The sequence below is a fragment of the Notolabrus celidotus genome, chromosome 3 (genome assembly GCF_009762535.1).
Source record: "Notolabrus celidotus isolate fNotCel1 chromosome 3, fNotCel1.pri, whole genome shotgun sequence".
Classification (NCBI taxonomy): domain Eukaryota; kingdom Metazoa; phylum Chordata; class Actinopteri; order Labriformes; family Labridae; genus Notolabrus; species Notolabrus celidotus.
The window spans coordinates 4,317,843-4,334,507 of NC_048274.1; the positions used below are offsets into that span (position 1 = coordinate 4,317,843).

The 16,665-nt window shown below is 41.7% G+C and overlaps 1 protein-coding gene across 2 annotated transcripts in view; it reads right to left on the minus strand.

Moving 5' to 3' along the window:
- Nucleotides 1–2,318: 2,318 nt before the first annotated feature.
- The window catches only part of mpped2a (metallophosphoesterase domain containing 2a), a 91,152-nt gene continuing 76,805 nt past the window's right edge, over nucleotides 2,319–16,665 (minus strand). For both annotated transcript variants that reach the window (XM_034678743.1, XM_034678753.1), the window contains exons 5-7: nucleotides 5,256–5,371; nucleotides 4,015–4,128; nucleotides 2,319–2,454 (exon numbers count right to left, since the gene is read on the minus strand). In XM_034678743.1, the coding sequence (XP_034534634.1) occupies nucleotides 2,336–2,454; nucleotides 4,015–4,128; nucleotides 5,256–5,371 (349 nt within the window). In that variant the 3' untranslated portion in view covers nucleotides 2,319–2,335. The remainder of the gene's footprint in view (nucleotides 2,455–4,014; nucleotides 4,129–5,255; nucleotides 5,372–16,665) is intronic.

Genomic DNA, 16,665 nt, shown 5'->3' on the forward strand with positions numbered 1-16,665 from the left:
TGATGGCCACGGGCAGGAATGACTTCCTGTGGCGTTCTGTGGTGCATTTAGGGGGAAGGAGTCTCTCACTGAATGTGCTCCTGTGTTTCACCAGCATGTTGTAGAGGGTGGTGTATGTTGTCCATGATGGCGTGGAGCTTTGACAATGACTAATCCTGCTCTCGACCTTACTCCCCCTTCGGCACATGAAGATGACACAAAAGATCTTGCGCATCATGGTTATCCTTAGATAAAATTACTTGCCCAGGTGATTTGTATAACACTAACTAGTTTGCTTATGACTCCAGACTCGATCAAGAAGATTTAAAAGTTGGATGAAAACATTCAGGACTGGAGGAGGGTTTGAGGACGTCTCACATTTCACTGATAACCAAAGAATGAAAGACAGAGACGGAGCTTGATAAGTAAAAATCTTGCAATTTTATTTGCATATAAAGGCAGCTAAATATATCACAATGAACTGAAAGAGAGAACTAACATTTCCATGAAGAGGGTACAATCAGAGAAAGAGCGAGAGAGGAACAGAGCACAGAAAGAGCATTTACAGCGGCAGAGTTCAGACAACTATTGGCAACATTTTTTTGTGCTAGCAAGATTGCGTTTACACACAGTGCAAAAATTAGAAAAGAAAAAGCAATAAAACACAAAGACTATCAGAGTTACACTTTAAAGGACAACTTAACCATGTTTAGGCAGGCGCGTTGTTGGGAACAAGCAGCACCTGTTGGATTGTGACTCTGACTAAATTTCCTCTCTCATCAAAAATGAACGTTTACCCAAAAAACATTAAAGAAACGTCTGGCGGAGAAAAATGTCCATCATACAGGCGCAGACAGAAACAAAACGCACCAGATGTTCTTTTTTCAAACACAACTTTTAGTACAGATGTTTTACAACATGAATATATAATATATATTTATATATTTTATACATACATTTTCCAAATTAGATTAGAAATCAGTAATCGAGATGTTCGAGTGAATTTTTGGGGCTGTAATTTGATCCGTCCCTGCGTCAGTCGGGTGTTGTTCTGCGGGGATGATGGGTAATAAATAAGGACTCTTCTCTGAGCTCGCAGAGAGTGGGGGCTCTAGCTGAGAACATTAAAGCTAGTTTAAGGCAGCGTCCCTGTCAGCCAATAAGAAAAGAGGAACTGACGAGAAAAACGAAAAAAGAGCTAAACACAAAATATCAGATGATACAACATAAACAATGGCAACCATCGTCCGGCCAATGCAAAAAAACCAAACATAAAGAAATTGTACAAATTCACAAAGCATCATTTATCTTACAGATCTGACCAATATTTATCAAGAGCAAGATTGTTTAACCACAAAACCCCTCCGAAAGAAAGGAGAATACCGGTGTCACTCAGAGCTCATGTTCACAATCACCCCTCAAATACTCTCATCACACACCGGACTCATTGAAGATGCACGCATGTGATGCTGCTGAAATATGATAGTCTGGAGAGGACAGAGAATACAAAGTGTCTCACTGCCATGATTGTGAAACTTTTAGTTCTGTATTTACATAAAAAGACTGAAAAAGAAACAATAAAAGAAGATTTTTGAGACGTTTATTCTCAGTGGAACTCTTGGAATCTGGAAAAAAAACTCTCCTATCATTGCTCTGTCTCTCTTCTTCTTCTTCTCTTCTATTTTGAAGGACAATCTCAAAGATGAGATGGATTAACAAGAGAAAAGTGTAACATTGAGAAGCCAGCTTAGCATGATGGAATCACAGATTAGATGAATGTATTGATTTAATTGTATTCCATCTTCTTCCTTGTTCTAATCTTTATTTTAAAAGTCCTGTAAAGAGTTTTAGCTACTTATGAAACTGTTGATTGACTTCTACTGTGAAGACATTTTTAATGCCTGAATGAAACCACTGGTGATTCACTGCACACTGCTGAAACAAGAGATGTGCACGCTTATTTGACTGAATGTATGAATTAAGTAGAGATGAGTTGAGTGGAGTGATCCAGACTGAGTATGATTGAGAAACATCCCTTCAACTCTGCCGTCTGTATGTAAAAGACAAAGATCTGAGAGGAACCTGCACTGTTGGCACAAAAAGAAAAAACTAAAAACACCGGTATTCTCCTTTAACCCTCCCAGACAAACTCCCCTCCCCCACCCCGATGTCTCCAAATCTTCTCCACCTCAACAACAGCTTAGAGAAGATCAAAAGTTTGCAAAGAAACACTTAGAATTTTTTTTTTTTACTTGACATATTTATAGAAAAAATGTAGTTTATTCTGCTCCCTGTGACCCCCCCTCCCCCTCCCCGCCCTGCCCCCTCTGCCCCCCCACCCCCCCCTCCTCTGGTCTCAGGAAGTGGAGGGGTTGGGCAGGTCGAACACGATGGGGGGGTTTGTGGGCTGGAAGCTGACGGTGCAGGTTGACGCGTTGATGAACGTCGTGTAGCCGTCTGTCATGATCCCGTAGCCTGAGGAGGGAGCAACAAGTTAGATTCAATCACTCAAACATCAGTGTCAGAAACTCTGCAGTCAGGGAGGAAACTCAGAGGAATCATTCTCTTAAAGTGACAACACATATTTCTTTTCTCAGCTAAGTGAAGATTGACTTTATCTGAAGTATTTACAGATTTGACTTAAATCCTGAATGAGTATTTTGGTTTAAAACAACTTAGTTTAACAATAAGGTGAAATATATGTAAAGGATTTGTTAAATTTTGTGAATATTACACAAAAATTTCCTGAAAAAAAAAAATCATAAAATTATTAAATGAATGTAAAAAAGATTTCACAAAATGGTAAAAAATGTCATGAAAAAAAAGTCAAAAATATTTTTGCATTTAAAAAATTTCATGAAAAAAAAAGTCAAAATTTTTTTGCATTTAAAAATTTTCATTAAAAAAAGTCAAAAATATTTTTGCATTTAAAAAATTTCATGAAAAAAAAAAAGTCAAAAATATTTTTGCATTTAAAAAAATTCATGAAAAAAAAAGTCAAAAAAACTTTTTGCATTTAAAAAATTTCATGAAAAAAAAAAGTCAAAAATATTTTTGCATTTAAAAAAATCTATTTTGACGTTTTATTAATTGTTGCAATACCGGTGTCACTCAGAGCTCATGTTCACAATCACCCCTCAAATACTCTCATCACACACCGGACTTAGTGAAGACACATGTATGTGATGCTGCTGAAACATGATAGTCTGGAGAGGACAGAGAATACAAAGTGTCTCACTGCCATGATTGTGAAACTTTTAGTTCTGTATTTACATAAAAAGACTGAAAAAGGAACAATAAAAGAAGATTTTTGAGACGTTTATTCTCAGTAGAACTCTTGGAATCTGGAAAAAAAACTCTCCTATCATCTCTCTGGCTCACTTCTTCTATTTTGAAGGACAATCTCAAAGATGAGGTTGATTAACAAGACAAAGATGTAACATTGACAAGCTAGTTTAGCATGATGGAATCACATAGATTAGATTCATGTATTGATGCAAAATATTTTTGCATTTAAAAAATTTCATGAAAAAAAAAGTCAAAAATATTTTTGCATTTAAAAAATTTCATGAAAAAAAAAGTCAAAAATATTTTTGCATTTAAAAAATGTCATGAAAAAAAAAAGTCAAAAATATTTTTGCATTTAAAAAATTTCATGAAAAAAAAAAGTCAAAAATATTTTTGCATTTAAAAAATTTCATGAAAAAAAAAAGTCAAAAAATATATTTTTGCATTTTAAAAAAATCTATTTTGACGTTTTATTAAATGTTGCAAATGTTGCATTTAGTGATTTTTTTTCTTTACATTATGTCATGTTTGTGGATTTATAAAATGTTTTTGCCATTCATAAAGTGTTCTTCGTGGTTGTGAAATGTTTGTGCAATTGCCTCCAGACCTCTCTAAACAAACAGCTCAGTGTTGTTCCTGTGAAGTCAAAGAACCATTTCCTCCATTGTACAAACTTCAGTCTGAAAGTGAAATGTAAACTACAGCAGATATTTCTGTGCTAAATCAAAAAGTTGAAGTAAGCCGTACCTTCATGTATGCCTCCAAAGGCGTGAAGTTTGGGTCTGACTCTCTTCTGGACCGTGTTGAGCAGCTCAACGCAGCCGACCCGCTGAAGCTCTTTAGGAACCCAATCTCTGAAACCTGCACAGACAGAAAGAGAGAGAGTCATGAAATTTAATAGAACATTTTTTCTTTTGCAAAATACTTCAACAGTTGCATGAAACTATTGTTGTGTAAGCTTAATGCAGTAGTTGTTTATTATAAAACTACAACTATAGCAACCATCTCTCCTGATACCTCTTATCTTGATGAACACTTTTTCTAGGGTCAGTCTGAAACTTCACTGGGAGCTCATTTTATTGATATATGATAAAAAGCAATTAAGTTTTTCTTAACTTTTCAAAATCATGTACTTTAAATGATACAATATCTGATATTTTTATGTTCTGTAGTATTAAAAAGCTAGACCCAAAGATGGAGAACGAGCAGTGAGCAGATCTAAGGGAACATTTGTAAACAAATCCAAGGTTTGAAGATTTCAAGATCTTGATTCTGAACCAGGTGAATTAGTGAAAACCTCAGAACTTCTGTGACTGCATTATAAAAAACCCATTCATCTAAAAACCTTCCAACAGTTCAAACATATTTCATCATTTATATTTCCTCCACTGAAGTGCCGCACAGATTTTTCCCCATTTTGTCTCTTCCAGTTTAGGAGAGCCATCCCTGATCCTCAGCCCCCCTCTTAGCCCCCCCCCCCCCCCCCCCGCTCCTCTGCCTCTGCTCTTTCTCCAATCGTTTGCAGCGTCTGTCACACGGGAGCAAAATCGAGTTTCCCTGCAATCAAACAGCCACAGCGGCTGCCGCAGCAGCAACAGCAGCAACCCTCCGTAGGCGAGAGGGAGGAAATCACTCAATAAAGCCAGATGGAGAGCGAAGAAGGGGAACAAAAAAACACGCTGGGAAAAACAAGCGAGGCTCAAACAACTGGAGGGAAAACTGAATCAGACTGGAATAAAAGAAACCAAACAATATGAATTTCTTTTTCATGAAGTCAAACACAAATATTGAATCTCAGAGCGTGTTGGAGTGTTCCTTTTAGATAAAAACTGTGTGGACACAAAGCACACACACACACACACACACACACACACCTGCACACACCGCCTGCTGCCGCGCCTCCAGTGATTTCTTACAGATTTCGAATAATGAGGTACAAGCTCATTAGCTATGGTGATGAGGGGCTGTGATTGGTTAATTGGACTCACCGAGCGGAGGTCCGTGGGTCATCAGGATGTCGATGCCTTCAGGGACGAGGTTCCACTTATCCAGCAGAGACTGACCCCGGGGCAGGTTGAACCCCCAGCCGTTAAACCACGGAGTCCTGCAGAGACGGAGAGACAGAGATCACATTATCATCCGGCTCAGGGGAGCAGCTCCAACATGAGGAAGGTTTAAAGAAAATCCATATCAGGAGGCTAAATATGCATCCGGATGGTTTCAGCATGTCGTTGTCATACAGCTGATGCAGAAAGTGAAGCAGTCTTTAAATACAACGTTTCTTTCGCACAGCAAACCAAAGCAAAGTTTCCTCCTCAGTCGAGTGTCTTGTGTTAGGAGTGAAGAGAAAAATCATTTAGGTTACATTTTTAAATTTAGAGAAGAATTTCAAGGCTACACCTCAAACTAAAATAAGACAGCAGGTTGTCAGGAAGGTTCACACAATGTTTAAAATTCCAACTCTCTTCTATTATAAAGCAGCTGCTGGTGTTTAGTTTGCAGGGTCTGTTCTGTGTGTGTTATAAAAATATTCAACCTTCTTTTGTTGGTTTAAGGGAGAGAGCTACAAAAGAAGAAAGTTTGGGCAGACAAACTTTCAAAATGTGAAGTCAGTGCAAAGCTGTGATCACGAGACGGCAAGTTTCTTGATTTTGTGACCTCAAGGAAAAACTCTGGAACTGTTTTCCTTTTTTTAAGTTATATTTTTGGGGCTTTTACACCTTTATTTATAGAGGAGAGGACAGTGGATAGTGTCGGAAACTGGGAGAGAGTGGGGGAATGACTTGCAGGAGAGAGGCTGCAAGCTGGATTCAAACCCAGGCCACCCTTGATGTGGGTGCACAACTTAACCATTAGGCTAAGTCCACATCCTGGAAGAGTTTTTTGAGAGTGTGTTTCTATCTGTGTGTTTAACTCGTGGCTCAAGCTCATATCTGATCTAAAGAAGAAAATAAATCACAGAATCCAAGCACCAGGATGTAAACGTGTTTATGTCTGCTGTACAGATTGTCGTTTTTGAATTGGTGTGTGTGTGATTTCCTGTACTTCCGGAGCCAGCCTCAAGCAGACACTTGAGAAACTGCAGTTTTTAACACTTCCACACATTGGCTTCAATTCTTGTTTGTGTTGCATCTGCAAAAACAAACAGGCTTTCTGACGGCAAAGCACTAAAAGACACTGACATTAGTGTTCGGGTTAGAGTTTGTTAAAATGAGCTACATCCGGGCGCTGGTGGTCTAGCGGTCTAAGCGCCCCACATACAGAAGCTACAGTCCTCGTTGCAGAAGTCGCCGGTTCGACTCCTGGCAGTGACCATTTGCTGCATGTCTTCCCCCACTCTCTAATCCCCACATTTCCTGTCTTTCCTGAGGCCGAGCTTCTGTGCAGGTTCACTGGACAGTTTCTCTTTTTTTTTTTCTCTTTTTCTTTTTTTTCGGCCTTTTTTTTTCTTCTTCTTTCTCTCTCTTCTCTCGTCTGCATATATATTTCTGGTTTGTGTCATGTTTGTCACAAACTGTCAAATATTAATGCAATTTATTCTTGCAGCAAAAGAAAAGAAAGAAAACATTTTTCTTCTGTGCTTGTGACTGTGTGCATGCGACCATCACCATCCCTCTTAAAACTCTTCTTTGGACAGTTTCTCAACAAAGGGGCCGAGCTGACCAGGATCCCCTGTCACTAATACACTTTCTATTGATCTGCTCCTCACACATGCCAACTTCAAAACAAAAGATCAATCCCTTCATAATAACTCTGACAGGGCAGCTTTCTTTAAGTTCAGGACAGTACAAACAAAGTGTCAATGAAACCCTAAATACTTCAGAAAAACAAAGACTCACACAGATTGAACCACGCAGGTTTAAGATACAGAACACACAGCTGTTTTCATATCCACACATTCACAGCCTTGAACACTGTACAGCACATTAGCACCTCTACCTCCTTTAGAGTGTGTTAATGTTTTATATTTAAGACGACCTGATTTGAGTAGAAGTATGAAAAGGATCAGCTCTGATGTAAGAGGAGCGCTTGGTGTCACATTCACGTCTGACTAACTTATGAAACCAGAAACTCTCCCACTGACAGTGCAGGTCCACTGCTACAGAAATATAAAGTGAATTTCTAACAGCAGGGAGCCACATTATGTGTCAACCCCCCCACCCTCTCTGCTTCACCCGCTCCGGATTGATTGACAGCAGACGGGCCACCTCCGGCAGCCTGGACGGGAGTGTGCAGCTCCGGGGTGACAGGCAGCATCCCAGCCTTCCCCAGCAGACACAAAGAAAGCTTGGATGTGGCTGAGTGGGAACGAGGGATGGATGGATGGATGGGTGGATGGGCGAATGGATGGAAGGGGGGATGAAAACAGATGGAGAAGTAAAGCAAACCATCCAGAGGTTATATGTAGGAGCGGGGGCGGGGGGAGACCGAGGGGAGAGAAAGAAATCGAGTAGAGGCCGGTTGATAAATTGAGCCTTCATTTATCACAATAGTGGTAATGGCAGAAGAAGGCTGACAACAGGGGAAAGAAGACAGATTATCAGCACATAATACCTCAGTATATAAGCTGACCTGCTGCAACAAGCCAGAAAATAATCTTTTAATTCAAACTTGCAGCCGAGAGTCCAAATGAAAAGATGATTCCTCCACTCCCAGGTCACTTTGGGGCAGCATGCAGTCGTTTAGTGATGCTGCAGCGTTTGGTGTTTTGACTGAGGGGAAATCAGGCCTCCACAAACATCAATACACTTTGTTACAGTGAGGGATGGATGCTCCTGCACTGATCAATACTCGCTGTTCGACAGCAGGGCCAAGTGGGGCTAACAGGAGCCCGAGTAGACTCAAGAATGTGTAAAACATGAGACCCCAATCCCTCCTGGTTCATTTAAAAACACAACCAAGCTTTAAAGCAGCCTCGCACACATGAGAAATCCTATTTATTCAGCATGGAGGGAGAAAAGAGCATTATGAGGCGGCAGCAGCAGCAGCGTCGGCGGCGGCTCAGCCTGTTTGGGTCCGGTGCTCGAGCAGTATCGAGTGTTTCTGTGTTTGGATGAGAAAGCGTCAGACCTGGAGCTCGCTCTTTGATTTGCTCGCTCAGTCGTTGCCTCGTTCTCTCGCTCGGTGGAGAGCTGAGAAATGAGGTTAAAAATGAAATGTGAGGAGCGTGCGGGGGAGTGAAGGCCACAGACTGAACTGATTAATTAGAACTAATCACACAAATCGGAGCTAATGGAAGTCTAATGGATTACTGGGAAGACTTCTCAGATGGATATAGCGTTGCTGCTGCCGCTGCTGCTGCTGCTGCTGGAGAAACATAGAGAGCAGTGAATCAGAGCGGAGCTGGTCTGGTCAGCCGGCTGCACATAAAAGCACCAGCAGGGTATTTGTCTAACTCTAGTTTTGACTAATGGCGACAAGGCCAAACTTTGAAAAATGGCTGAATGCATTTATCCCCCCCCCATTCATAAAAATAAATGGTGCTTTCTTGCAGCAGAAATAAATAAACAGCTGAGCGTTGATTCCGCTCTGTGTTTCACGTGTTTTCTCCGGCATAAACACATTTATCTGCGGAGATGAAACATGACCCCGGACATGCAGCGTGGATCCAGAGCCAACCGAAAAGGTCCTGACTGAATTCAGAGCGCTGCGCCGAGACTCGATGCCACAATGGCCCCATTGTCGGCTGTCTGCCTATGAAATATACCTTCCATGCAAGTGCATTTGTTAACCTCTGCAGAGATTAATGACACAGCGGTCACACAAAGAGGAGACTGTTTCCTGTGTGGCTGTGACACAGGTTTGTTATTACACTGTACTGCTCACTGTGGGTGAATGTGTGTAGAGTTACCATGATGCACAGATTTCAAACCTCAGTATGAGGCTGGTAAAAATCTAATTACATAAATATACCATGGCAATAAAATAATGAACTCCTGGGAGCCAAGTCTGGATGATTTTGTTATTTGAAAAAAAACAACCTGCACACAAAGCTGGTGCATAAAAGCCACTGAACATATACCAACATTTGGCATATTCTATGGTGTAATTAAAGGCATAATGAACAGGGTTTTTGTTAAAGTTGAGTACAAGGTCAGGAAATTTCCTCTTAATCATCATGTGGTTTCCAGTCAAAGTGTGTTGGGGTCTGTTTTACCTACTTATTTATTTTGTCACTATTGTAGAGAGGTTTGGGATGTTTCTGTATGTAAATCTTATCACAGTGGGGTGTAGCTCACAGTCTGCAGGTCAGTATACAAATAATTACGCCCTGGTCTATCTCTTCCTCTCTCTGGTCTGCTTGTCTGAAGCTAAATTAACCCGAGCATCTGTAAGAGAGGGCTGCATGGTGGAACCTTCTTGCCTCACAGCAATGAGATTCCTGGTTTAAATCCCCGGTGCATGCGTGGGTTCTCTCCGGGTACTCCGGCTTCCTCCCACAGTCCAAAAACATGCTCATCAGGTTAATTGGTTACACTAAAATTGTCCGTGAGTGTGTGCGTGAATGGTTGTCTGTCTTCCATGTTTATAATAATAATAGTAATAATAATAAAGTTTATTTATAAAGCACTCATCAAAACAGACGTTACAAAGTGCTTAACATCATAAAAACCCACAATAAAGAGAACAAAGCAAACTCATATATTCGGGGGCCAGGCCGTGAAGTGCTTTAAAAGTGCTAAGTAAAACCTTAAAATCTATTCTAAAAGCAATGGGCAGCCAGTGTAAGGTCATTAAAATAGGAGTAATGTTTGCCCTATGATAGGTCAGCGACCTGTCCAGGGTGTACCCTGCCTTCCGCCCGAAGTCAGCTGGGATAGGCTCTAGCCCCCTGTGACCCCTAACAGGATAAGCGGCCAAGATAATGGATGGATGGATCTTTAAGAGATGCCACAGGGACTTACAGCATCTCCTAAGCATTTACAAAGCCGACCTATTACAGAGAACAGTTAGTTGTGTAGTGGCTGCATCAAGCAGCATCAACTGCACACAAAACATCCTGCCTTTTTCTTCAGGTTTGTGCCGATGTGTCAGTTTGTTATTAAGAGCTTAACCGCTTTGGAAGAACCAGAAAATAACTTGCTCTTCTGCTTTGTTTTCATCATTGGGCTCGCTCTCTTCACTTTCTCTCCGTGTCTTTCACTGAAAAGTGACTTTAGATCTGATGTTTCTTTGAAGCTTCAGCACTTTTCATACTATTGAACATGTTTACAGATATTGTGTTGTTTTAAACATTTGGTACAGTGTCAAAAAGTCTCATTTATTTGACTACCCCATGCTTGTGTGTGTGTGTGTGTGTGTACATACTTTATGTGTGTGTATAGTGGGCAAAGTGTACGTCCAGCAGCTTCTGAGTAGGATGTGAGAGTTGAACAGAATGTACACTGCCAGTCTGTTCTCAATGTGTATATATATATGTGAACCTACTGTGTGCGTGTGTATGTGTGTGTGCGTGTGTGTGTGTGTCTGAGCCCAGTCTTTGCCATGACATTCGCCATCTGGAAGGCGTCGCTGTGGCAACAAAGGAGAAGCGTCTGGAGGCAGGCACAGTGGGAAGTAAAGCGCAGTCACAGAAATAGAAGCAGGAGAGAAAAAGGAGGAAGGAGGTGACGTTTGGAGAGACACAAGAAAAGAATTAAGATATTTCTCTAGAGAAGGAGTTCAGCGATAAACAACGAGGGGAGACGGAAAAATCTGAAAACTCGCCGTCCTGATTTCACGCGTCGATTCAAGAGGAGGAGCTCAGAGGGACGTTAGCAAACAGCTTCAGCTCCACATTTTCACACAAAACAAAACAAAAAGCTGCCTCTAAAAGCCAGCAGCCATGGTAACAAGAACCTTTAATGATCCTCCACCTCCAGAGGGAATCAAACAGTGGAGACAGGTTAACTCTGCAGCTCAGGCAGACAGAGGAGGTGAAGCAGACAGAAGCCATTTAGCCCTCGTGTGCAAAACGTCAATATTCAATTAGGCTGGTGGACATCATTAGGACGACGGCGCGGCGTCTCTCAGGGCGTGACAATTCCTCTTAACCCCCCCTGCACCCACAAATAGCAGGTCCCTGAACGGGCTATGATACCCCGACAGACCTCTAAATTCCACACATACACACACAAGTTAAAGCTATGTTGAATGTCTGCAGGATAAGAGAACAATATGCAGTGTGTGATTATATTGTTTAATATCAATCAATCAGACTTTATCTATAACGCTCTTTTCATACAGTGGCATTGTAACACAACGTGCTGTATATAAAAACAACTTAAAATAGAATTAAACAAAAATAAATAAATAAAAAGACTCCCCCATCTTAATCCCAACCCCAAACCCACCCTTCAATCCTAAGGTGAAGAACACAATATATGCAATAATAATAATACTAATAACAATAACAATAAAATAAATAAATAAAATAAAAAGAAAGAGAAGTTTCTTAATGAACTGAGGAAACGCTCTCATGATATCTTAATGAGGAAACACTGGAGGTAAAATAAGATGTTAAAACTCAACACAGAAAATTAAAATCACCAAAATAAAATACATTTCTAAGATAATAAAACACTAAAATATTAAACCATTAAAAGAAAATAACATGCTATACTTAAAATAAATAAATAAATACAACATAAAGTGACTAAAACTTGAACTAGATAATAAATAATTAAATAAAGAAAGGTGAAATAAAACTGTCATCAGAATAAATAATAAAGACTATAACATTTTTAAAAGTTTAATCACGATAATTGGTTTCCATATCAGTCAATAGCGATAATTATCACAATAGAAACTTAATAATTTAATTTAAATTAACATATTTATATTGAGAAAATACAATAATTATCGTTATTGAATTATCGCCCAGCCCTAGTCTTGAGTATATTGCAGTAACAGTGAAGTGTGATTAATAAACATGAGTGCATCATCACAACATCTGTGTTTGCATCCCATCCCAACATGAATCCAAAAAGCAGTTCATTCTCACCTCTCCTCCTGGCACTCATACATGTGACGGTATCTGATATCTGCATTAACATATTTTTTCAGTAGTTTCTGGAGTTACAAATTCAAAATGTTTCTTTCCCCTCCACCTCATTTCCTTTTCTCTATGTCTCGGTTTCTGTCCCTCTTTCTACCTCACAGACTAAACACCTCTGTCAGCCTGTTTCTGAACTACACACAGAAACACGGGTACCTTTATTTACCCTGTCCAGAGCAGACTGTTGACCAAACACACAGCAGACCTTCAGTCACCTCTGGTCGTGTCTCACTCAACATACAGCTGAGACGTCACCGTGCAGACCTCACCGCAAACAACCTGCAGAGAGTGAGTGACTGATTCTAAAACTACACCTGGAAACATCCCACACTCCCTTTTTTATCTTGAAATACTCAATTTTTCAAGTTCAGTATATTTTTGTCTGGTTATGATCACCTGTCGAGTTTCAGTTTTCTTTCCCTGCCTCAGGTCTGAGTTTGTTTTCACTCTGTCAGCTTTACATCTTCATGATTTTATCTGATGCTCGTTGAAAGGTTCCCACATTATTAAATATACTGAAGAATAAAGAATTAGCAAGGTTTGGATGCTTTGCACATTAGAGTAGCTCCCTCACTCAACAGCACTCAAACACACACACGCACACACACAAATTCACAGACAGACCTGTCCCTGCAGGGCGAGACTGAGAGCTCTCTCAGTGTGTACAAGTGTGTGTGTTTGTGAGTGTGTGTGTGTTTTGGTTGTGTTAAGAGCTGAGATAAGATCGAAACATGTCTCAGGTAAAGTATGATCCTGCACCTAAAAGCCAGAGAACAAGTGCACCCTGGGATATCAGCCCCGGCGCTGAACACATGGAGGGAAGAACAAGCTGCACCGTGACCAGCACAGAGATAACACCAGAGACAGAGGGAGAGAAGGAGAGTGTGTGTGTGTATGTGTGTGTGTAGGACCAGTGATCCATCGTGTCTGACCTCTGAGTCAGAGCGGCCCCGGGGTCAGTCGGGGGAGGGGTCTCATTGATCAACCTGTCAGAACCAATGAGGAGGGCCATGTTAATGGGACTTTTATAAGCCCCGCGGGACACACCACCTGACACTCAGGGCTGTATGAGTATGTGCAAAGCAGAGTGCACGCCCTGGCTGTGTGTGTGCGTGTGTGCATGTGTGTGAGTGTATGTGTGTAATCCCAGGGCCCAGGTAGCCTTATTAAAAGGAGCCAAGTGGAGACTCTGGCTGGGTTTTGACAAATGGCCTCTCAACACCAAGGCCACCTTTGCAAACTTTGGGGACGAGGTAGAAGGCGAAGTCACAAGGGTGAAGGGGCCGTATTTGTGTGTGTGTGTGTGTGTGTGTGTGTGTGTGTGTGTGTGTGTGTGTGTGTATGTGTGTGCTCTGCTCTGGCCCGGCACTAATAACCTGTGCCTAGTGACTGATGGAGTGTGGAATGGATTAATCTCGCTGCCGTCATGTTGCCAAGCTCAGAGGCGCTAAGGGTTAGCCACCAGACTTAGCCCGCTTAGGAAAGGCTACTACCATGGGGACAGGGTTGGTTCACACACAAACACGTAAACATACACACACACTCGCATATAAACACACACTCTCTCCCCAGGGTTCATCTCCACGCTGAGATGCAGCCAGCTGCAGTTTGACCCGCCGGCTGCTGATGTAAAACAACCGCTGCATCAGCCAGAAGACACCTCGCAGCAAACACAGCTGCTCTCTGAGACAGGGCAGCTTCCAGCAGTCCACTATACACACACACACACACACACACACACTGGTCAAGGCGAGAATGAAGACAGAGAGACGAGGAGTGAGAGAAAGAGGAAAAAGAGCAAAGAAAAAGAGGGCAAGTGACCTAATGTTGTGGCAGGAACTCAGATGAGAGAAGAGATGTTCGGACTGCCTTCATTACATCCAAGAGACTTACACACACACACACACACACACACTCACTCTCTCTACAGCTAGAGATACACTAGATTAACTCGGGCATCAAAGCCATCAAAGACGAACCGTCACTCTGAAGGAGTCTGACTTCATGTGAGTCTATTTGTCCCGCTGCAGAGACGCCAATTAATATCTAAAAAGTGTAAAAACTTTCGAAATCAGAGGACGCCGTCTGCAGCAGAGCGAGCAGAGGACTGTGAGCACACTGGGGCGACGGGTCAGGGAGTACTTTCTTCTCAACATGTACCACAGAACATGTCACTGGTCTCACACAGGCAAGGTTAAAGCCACTTCACAGGGCGCCAGTCTGGATACAATTAGTTATAATTTTCAGGCGGGCAGTCAAGATGAGAAACACCAGATAGGTGCAAAGACCAACTTCAACAGAGTGGGGTGCAACAAGGCAGCCCATAAGTTTCCATCTTTGTACCCAGCGTGTCTCAAAAAGCGATGCCTTGAAGATAAAACTAGAGCTGCTATATTCCAATTCCTTCACATCAAATGGTCACAAAGTAGTGATGGGCAATGATTTTGGAATATTTGAATATTTGTTCACTTTGTAAAAACCAAAGTGTTTACCGGTGCCTGGTTGTAATACCAACATTTGGCATATTCTACAGAGTAATTAAAGGCATAATGACCAGGATTTTTCCAGGAAAATGTTCTCTTAATCATCACATGGTTTCCAGTCAAACTGTGTTGGAGACATTAGTGTTTTGTTGTTTTGTCATTAGTGTAGTGAGTTTTGGGATGTTTCTGGATGTAACTCTTATCCCAGTGGGGTGTAGAAACAGTCTGCAGGTCAGAACCCAAATAATAGGGATGGGCAATGATTTTCGAATGTTCAAATATTCTTTCACTTTGTAGAAATGGAAGAGTTACATCAAATATTTCTCGTTTTAAAAGTACAATTTTTCATCGTTTTTACGGGTGCCTGGTTGTAATACAGTATTCCCGCCAGACGGTGGCTATAGAGCGTCTTAAAGCTGTTTTCTAACCGCATTAAATAACAGAAGAAGAAGAATGCTAACTGCATTAAATAGCAAAAGAAGAAGAAAAAATTAGCGGCAGTTGCAGCGATTTTCTCAGTTTCTGAATCTCACACTACTACACACGTATTTCCAGAGACTGAGTATTAGAGCCATTTCTGCATATTTTGTTTGATTATTGTTATTATTAATAATACCACATTATGGACAATGAAATAATTAATGGCCCTATAGTTTATGTTTTATTTTAACTGTGTAAATGTTTATATTATGAGATCCTCCTCCCTGGAAATGAGATATAGAGGAGTGAAGGACAGGTGCTGCTGATGAGACGGGGGAGAACTTCATTGTTTTTGGACCGCACTCTTTTTTCGTTATTTAAGGGTACAGATGTAAACCTAATTGTGATCATGTTTTTGATGTGGAAACTGCACCATTGACAGTAATAAATCTTCTGTTCGATCCAAGCCAGACTGATTGTTTTATTGGAGCGCGTCATGACTACAGGTCTTCTCTGAACCAAGGAAGGCGGCCGAAACCCATAGCAAGGCTGCCACACTGAGCGTGGCTGTGAAATGTAAAGAAACACGCCATGCTGCGTCACAGAAACACCGACATAAAGATCGAGACAGACGCTTTCGGTGCCCGCTACTAGCAGCATCTCGTCCTGCTGCTGGTTAATGTGACTGCCACACAAATGGGCCGTTAATGGGACAGGACAGGAATGCCCATCCCTATCACAAAGCACCATGAACCTCTTTGTGATTTAAGTTTCATAGATAATCCTGGACCAACACATGACAGACTGATTTATGTGTCTGGATGTCTTCAAACTGCAGGTGTGGATGGATGGATGTCTATGCCTGCCTGCGGCTGGAACAGGTGGGGTTTGGGAGGAGCAGCGCCCGTGTTGTGGGAACACGGATGTGTCTACATGTGAACATGGAATCTAAACACTTTGAAATATGGATCTGGAAGCCGTGAGGGAAACTGGAGCCCAGACTAATAACGAGCAGGGGAATCAGTGCTCTATTCAAAGAGCCTGTGAGGGGGGCGGGGGCAGGGGCCGAGACCCATTCAACCTGCCCCGAGACACAGGACAAGGGTCTCATTACCCTCCTCCAGCCCGACCTCTGTGAACTTGATCCTGGAGAACAATGTAAGAGGGGGGAGAGAGGAGGGAGGAGGGGGGAGGATAACATCTCTGGGAAATAGGTGAGCTTTCCTCAGTGACAATAACTGACAGGCAGGGTTTCATTTCCCAGCTCTGCTCCAAGGACCGGAGCAGCTGCCTTTTCTCCCTTCTCCGATGGGTTTCAGACGGGACAAGGTGATCTGAAAATCGAATGAATGCAATTCGTTACACAGGTGTGTCTTTCAAAGCTCCCCTCTCTCTCACTGCTTTTCTATCAGAGCACAGAGGCCACAGCTCCGGGTCTGCAAGTTAATTAAAAAAATA